The sequence below is a fragment of the Nannospalax galili genome, unplaced genomic scaffold (genome assembly GCF_000622305.1).
Source record: "Nannospalax galili isolate Female #2095 unplaced genomic scaffold, S.galili_v1.0 scaffold936, whole genome shotgun sequence".
Taxonomy (NCBI): domain Eukaryota; kingdom Metazoa; phylum Chordata; class Mammalia; order Rodentia; family Spalacidae; genus Nannospalax; species Nannospalax galili.
The window spans coordinates 1,812,967-1,820,796 of record NW_008337142.1 but is presented as its reverse complement, the minus strand read 5'-3'; the positions used below and the strand labels follow the sequence as shown (position 1 = coordinate 1,820,796).

The 7,830-nt window shown below is 40.0% G+C and overlaps 1 protein-coding gene across 1 annotated transcript; it reads right to left on the bottom strand.

The window, feature by feature from the left end:
* Positions 1 to 264: 264 nt before the first annotated feature.
* LOC103733358 (olfactory receptor 5B3-like) lies at positions 265 to 1,191 on the bottom strand. The gene has a single exon (XM_008832177.2). It carries the CDS (start codon positions 1,186 to 1,188, stop codon positions 265 to 267), a length of 924 nt encoding a protein of 307 aa, XP_008830399.1. The 5' UTR covers positions 1,189 to 1,191.
* Positions 1,192 to 7,830: the final 6,639 nt, after the last annotated feature.

The following is a 7,830-nucleotide window of genomic DNA, read 5'->3' as shown; positions in this document are numbered from 1 at the left end:
ATTTTTCACATCAGTTTTACATGTATTTAGATTATAATGCCATCGGAAATATAAATGGAAAATGATTGAATGCAGGAATATTGCTATTATGTTTTTAACAGAGAGACCCAAAGATATTAGAAACATTCCCACTTGGAATTAAGAATTGAAAGCTCCATTTTTATCTCACATGACAGATTATTGCAGGGAAGTACATGCAGAAGATTGGGTAAAGATGAATGTAGATATAGTGCATTCCCAAACCTAAGGTTTTAATAATGAAAATCATCCTTTCTTCATAAAAATTTCTGTGAATGCACTCTTCACCTCCTTGTTCCTCAGGCTGTAGACCAGAGGGTTCAGCATGGGGATGACCATGGTGTAGAACACAGATAGGATTTTGTCAGTGTCCATGGCATGACTAGAGCTGGGCTGTAGGTACATGAAAGTGATGGTCCCATAGAAAATGGAGACTGCAGTGAAGTGGGAGGCGCAGGTGGAAAAAGCCTTCTGGTGTCCTGCTCCTGAGTGCATCTTCAGGATGGTGATGAAAATGATCGCATAAGTTACAAAGATTACTGTGACAGCAAAAAAGATATTGAAGCTGGCTATACAAACAAGAACAAGCTCATTAACATGTCTATCAGAGCAGGAGAGAACCATCACTGCTGGAACATCACAGAAGAAGTGGTGGACCACATTGGACTTACAGAAGGAGAGACTGAAGGTGTCCCAGGTATCAATGGAGGCATTGAAGAAACCACTGACATAACAGCCTGTGACCAGGAATATACACACCTTTGTAGTCATTATGGTAGTGTAATGTAACGGCTTACACACTGCTGCATAACGGTCATAGGCCATTGAGACCAATAGGTAGCTTTCTGCATTGCCAAAGGCTCCAAAAAAGAACATTTGAGCAGCACAAGCATTGTAGGACATTGCCTTGTCACCAGTTATGAGTCTAGCCATGACTTTTGGAGTGACAGCTGTAGAGTAACAGAAATCCACCAGAGACAGGTTACCTAGGAAAACGTACATGGGAGTGTGGAGCCGAGAATCCAAGAGAATCAACAGTGTCATCCCCAGGTTCCCAACCAGGGTAATGGTGTAGATGAGGAGGAAGGTGATAAAGAGGGGAACCTGCAGGCCTGGGTCATCAGTGAGTCCCAGCAGGATGAACTGTGTCACTTCTGTCCTGTTCTCCATCAGTGATATCTGAGAGCCACTAGATGCTCTGTAGCAATGGTGAAGACTAATACGAAGATAAAGAGGTCAAATTGCACAAAAATCAATAAAAATATACAGTGAGAAAAAAGAGAAATACCTAATTATCATATATATTCATTTACTTTAAGATTCTCAGGGAAAACATGGACTTCAAAACTTAGTTTGGTGCATTAAAAATACATATATATTCATTTATTTCATATGTACATATATAAACATATTTCATATATAACATGCTATTAGATGCAAATTTAAATTTTTTAAACATATTTTTATTTTATGTGTATGAATGTTTTGCCTACATGTGTGCAAGTGCATCCATCGCATGTGTGAAAACCACGGAGGTTAGAAGAAGACGTCAGATTCCCTGGAACTAAAGAATGATTGTTAGCCACCATATGGGTGCTGAAAACTCAACCATGTCCTCTGCAAGAGTAGACAGTGCTTTTAAATGCTGAGCCATCTCTCCAGCCCCCTAACGTGAAGAATTGTAATGCATTATATAGTCCATTGAAAATTTTATCTATATATAAAACATAAGTATAAACAATTTAATTCTTTGATGAAAATGACTTGCTGAAATTATTGTGCTCTGTCAAGTCCCATCTCTCCGGACTCATTAGAAGTTGTCAAGTCTATGTTGCTGACCTACCAAAACCCACTACAGACATTATAGGTTGCCCTGCCTCATCTCACTAACAGTTTCAGAAAAACAAATAGCTGTTGTTAAATATTTTCATTCAGCATCACAATAAAAGAACCATCTCATTCTTCTGGCATTTTTGAATATTTGCTTTATTCTGCTATATTTCCAAAGCTCCTATGATAGGTAAATGTGCCATCAAAATACCATTGACAGGTAATTCAGGTATTTAAGATGTCTCATCCAAAATATTTTACTTATTTTTTTTGCAGAAATATCTCAGTGTATAGTAATAATCACCAAATTCTTCTCTCTAATGGAAATTTCAACATTTATCCCTCATTGATTTCAGAATTCTTTTAATAAACATGGAGGCTTAGTGATCCAGAGTTTTCTCTCTCTCTCTCTCCAATCCCCCATCTCTTTTATCATAGTAGCAGAAGGTATGATAATCATGAACACTAAAATTTCCATGTTTTCTAAGGCAGAGAAAACATAAAATAAGGAACCAAAGCTTTAAGCAGTGGATTGCCTTCTGCCTCTTTGCAAAACAAGCATGATGAATTTACATCTGTCCATTTCAAAGACTGTGGCTATGGAAAGAAGGGACATCTGTGAGAATCTCAGGAAGAGAATCAGGAAGTAAAATCTAATTTTTGTGCCTAAAAGTATTCTCTAGCTGTGGTCGAGGACTCATAGTAAATTCTTGAGTCAGAAGAAATCATGTACTAACCACAGTCATTCAAACGAAAACCAATGCCCAAATGAAACCTGATGCGAGGTTCATTCTCTTTAAAATGATAAGATGTAGAGGCATATTGGGATCTCAGAAGTGAGAATACGGAGACCTGGGGTGAATTATACAGACATGGAGGGCATTGGAGTTTCCCCAAGAGACTTTCTGCAGTACAGATCCTACACTGGGAGTAAGAAGCAATTATTGACCTATGGGAATTAAGTTGATTACTTTAATGTCATAGAAGCAATTATCAACCTGTGGGAATCAAATTGATTATTTTAATGTCATACAGCTATTGGTATTACTTGTGACTTCCTCATTTTTTAAAGATTCTAATTAGCAGTTTCCACAGAGTGAAACAGACACAATTAAGTACATAGTTGTAAGAATTCTGTCAAATATTTGGGCCTCTATTACCACAAGTTACTTAAGCTGTGATACTGACACTACAAATTATATTCTCCCTGATGAAGTTGCGGAACAATTGTGTTGATTTTAGTGTTCGGTTGTTGCCAATCAAACTGATTAAAATATTTGATGGACTAATTCAGGATGGATGTCTGTTTTATTTAAATACAAAGATATCAATTTGATTTGTTAAATTATATTTCTTTAAGATATTTCAACCCTGATTCATGAAAGCACCTTTCACTTAAACATTCACCAGTTGTCACATAAATTGTTTCATGTTTTTCCATACTTGATATTTAGTATTTTGCAATTGTTATTCTTCTTTTACTGTCATTCTTCCATCATTACCTCACATATAAATAATACTCTCAGATAATCTATGTTTTCTACCTCAAAACTGTTGGACACCTTCAGTTGCCAACTTGGGATACCTGAGAAGAGGATACCCTAATTAGGGAACCTTCCCAATCAGAGTCCTTGTGGTCATGTCTGTGCAGCACTTTCTTGAGTGCTGAGTGATGTGGGAGGACTAACACTACTATGGCCTTTGCCACCTCTGGTCAGGTGGTCCTGGGTTGGATAAAAAAGCAGACAGAGCACAGGCCAGGGGAGCAAGCCAGTAAGCAGCATTCCTCCATGTTCTTTGCTTAAGCTCCTGTCTCTGGGCTCCTGTCCTGGTTTCTTTCAGTGATGAACTGTCACTTGGAAGAGTTCGAAGCAATAAACCCTTTCCTTTCCAAGGTGGTTTTGGTCAGAGTGTTTTTTGTCTTTTTTTTTTTGTTTTTTCAGAGCTGAGGACCGAACCCAGGGCCTTGCGTGTGTTAAGCAAGCGCTCTACCACTGAGCTAAATCCCCAACCCCCAGAGTGTTTTTTATCACTAACCAGAACAGAAACCCATGTATCTTAGCATAACTATCAAATGCTGGGAATATTTTTTCCATCAAAAAGAAGAAAGCATTTTAAAAATTTGTTTCTATTGATTTTTTGTGTATTTCATACAGAACATCTCAAACAATTTTAATCATCTTTATATCCCCATCTCCACTGGCACCCTCCCATAACCACAACCCCCACTGGAACCCATATACTCTCATCCTTGTTAAGGCCTGCTGTATCAAGCCAATGTCACCAGATGCTCCCCAGTGCAAGTCCATCAACTGAGATCTAGTCAGCATATCTAGAGTCCCTAGTTTTAGGAATATCAGTGCTTCTTCACCTAGCAACAATCGGTTGTCAATATTTCTTCAGCTAAAATTGAGGTCTGCTGTTCATTTCCCCAGTTTTGTGCTGGGTTTTTGTCTGCCTGAGTTTGCATGGGACTTGTGTATGCTGACACCATTGCCATAGAATCATATGAGCAGGTTCCCAGGATCTTTTAGAACTTTGTTTCCATATGGTCATGCACTTCCTCCCTGGCCCTTACAATTTTTCTTTTCCCTCTTCCGCGATGGTCACTGAGCCTTGAGTGGGTAAAGTTTAATAAAAGAGTCCTGTCCAAGGACCAGCATTCAGCAGACTCTTAATCTCTACACTTTGGCCATTTGTGATCTTTAGTGTTCCTGGTCCTCCATTGCATGAGACAGCTTCATTAATGAGACTTGAGGGATTCATTAGTGCCCTTTTCTTTATCCCTGTTCTATGTTCCATGAGCCGTATGTGTAGAGGTTGCATTGTAGATGTGTTGCTTAGGCATGAGCAATTCATAGACACTGTCTGTCTGTGACCAGTGGTGGTACTTGGTAATAGTCGCAAACTGGTTCAAAATCAGCTTCTTTGATGAGTGGTGGTTGGAATATTTGTCTATAAATATAAAGATACATATTTTGTGCATAGTAATAAATCACATTAGTCTAGGAATGTGGGAGTCTTGCAGTTTTCTCCAAGATCTACGACCACTCCAACCATGTGTATTTGGTTATGTTTACAGTACCACACTTAGTTTCCTCCCATTGAGTAGGCTTTTAGTCCAATTAGGTAGCTGTTGATAGATGATAGATAGGTAGGTGACATATAGATGGATAAATAGATGATAGAAAGATGATGGATGATAAACAGATGATAGTTCAATGATAGATCAAGATAGACAGATAGATAGATAGATAGATGATAGATCAATGACAGATAGATGATAGATAATAGATAGATGCTAGATAGATGATAGATAAATATGCCCTTCCTCCCTGCTAGACTTGAATAGCTATTGCCAGATTTCCAACTTTCTTATCAAATACTTTAGATTCTACACATGAGTAAAGTCATCTGAAAATGTCATCCTTAGCTGGCTTATGTCACTCAACACTCTGATCTCCAGTCACATCAACATTTTCACAGATCACAGAATGGTTGAATAGTTTACTTTGTACATGATCATATGTGTCGTATTTTCTTTTGCATTCATGTGTGTCATTAAGCACTGTTCTTAATAACCTATTCTCACTAATCTCTGTCCTTCACTGCCTATTCCTAGGCTCCCTGTCTCTCCCTGAACTTCCCTCTTTTCTATTTCTATGTGAATTAGTCAGGGTTCTCCAAAGGAACAGAACCAGTAGAATGAATATATATGTATAGAGATTTATCAGCTTAGCTCACAGGATAGAGTCCAAATAGTCCAACAATGGCTGTACCATACTGGTGAGGCTGAGAATCCGTAGCCGCTCAGTCCACAAGGCTGGATGTCTCAGTAGCCCCAATCTGGTGCTGAAGGTCTGAAAAATTCCAAAAGATCAGCTAGTCTTCAGTCTACAGCAGCAAGATGAACTCACCAGCAAGAGAGAAGGCAAGCAGCAAGAAGCCTGTCATTCTCCTCTGCCTTGGTCTTTTATATGGGCTTCCATGAGAAGGTAACACCAATATTTAGGGTATGTCTTCCAGCTTCAGATGATCCAATCAAGAAGATCTCTTTCATTTCAGTTAATCCCAGATCCAGTTAAGTTGACACCCAGGATTAACCATCACAAGGCCACCCCTTGTCAACTTGACACCCAATAGCATCTCTCTAAGACATGCTTAATTTTTAAATGAAAACAATGTTGAGGTCATAATTTCACCTAATATAACTATCCCATCATACAATGACCAATGCATTACATATCTTAGAGTAGGTGATAAGGTCTTTGATGAATGCTTAGTCCTTTAGTGTCTCATAGCCAAATACAATCACATAGGTTCACAACACTTAACCACTTGACACTTATCTCAATTACACACTCAAAAAAGAATAACTGAAGTATCTGCTTAACATGTGTATAAATGCACAAGCCTATTCTTAACCAAAAAGACAAAAATACACATGTCAATTACAAGTTACATTTCTGCAACTGGTCACGTGGCCTAAGTTGGTATTTGTAACTACCTTCCTCTACTACCCATTCTGTATTTCTTCCACCATCAGCAAGCACTTATGCAGGTCTTGGCTCTTTCCGTGGGGGAGTGACCCATACTTTCATCCCTGAAGGGTCTGGGCCATTTGTTGTCCTGTCTGGATTGGGTTGTTGCAGTTTCCCATTCACCTTAATCACAGGACATGGTAATACCAGAAGTCTCCCTAAGGAATCTCCTGCCTTCCAGATATAATATGCATTATCTCCATTGTGGAGAACAAGTCCAATTTCCCCCTGGTAGTCTGGGTAAATCACCCCTCCTAATACTGCTTTTGCTTTCTTAGCCTGCTGACTTAAGGACGTCAGAAGCCCAAAGTGTCCAAGGGGAATTCTTAACTTCCAGTTCAATGGAATGTTTGTTGTCTCTCCTGGCAGAAGCATGCCCTCCTCTGGAACCAAAACATCCAAGCCAGTAGAGTGCAAAGTCGAGGGTACAGGAAGCAAAAATTTTCCTAGTGGGTCACCAGGGGTGATAGTGATTGGAATCACTCCCACTTCCACCCCTTGATTCCTGGACCCATGAATCCTGGCTATAGGAGAAACTGTACCATATATTGGATGCTGATTCAAAGCATACACTGCTTTCTGGAGGACCATGCCCCAGCCCTCCAGGCTATTGTCACCTGATTGACACTGTAACTGTGTCTTTAAGAGACCATTCCATTGTTCTATCAAGCCAGCTGCTTCAGGATGGTGGGGAACATGGTAAGACCAGTGGATTCCATGACCATGGGCCCACTGTCACACTTCTTTTTCTGGGAAGTGAGTTCCCTGGTCAAAAGTGATGCTGTGTGGAATATCATGACGGTGGATAAGGCATTCTGTAAGTTCCTGGATAGTAGTTTTGGCAGAAGCATTACGTGCAGGAAAGGCAAATCCATAACCAGAATAAGTGTCTATTCCTATAAGGGCAAAACGCTGTCCCCTCCAAGATGGAAGTGGCCCAATGTAGTCAACCTGCCACCAGGTTGTGGTCTAGTCACCACAGGGAACAGTGCAATATTGGGGACTCTGTGTTGGTCTCTGCTGTTGGCAGATCTGGCACTCAGCAGCAGCTGTAGCCAGATCAGCTTTTGTGAGTGGGAGTCCATGCTGTCGAACACATGCATACCCTCCATCTCTACCACCATGGCCACTTTGTTTATGGGCCCATTGAGCAATGACAGGGATAGCTGAAGAAAGAGGCTGACAATCCATAGAGCGGGTCATCCAATTTACTTGATTATTGAACACATCTGCTGAAGACACGTTTCCATGAGCATTTACATGAGACACAACTATGTTCACATCCTTTGCCCATTTGGAGAGACATATCCACATACTTCTTCCCCAAATATCTTTCTCACCAATTTTCCAGTCATGATCTTTCAAAGTCCGTGACCATCCAGCCAAACCATTGGCTGCAGCCCATGAATCAGTATATAATCACACTTCTGGCCATTTCTCC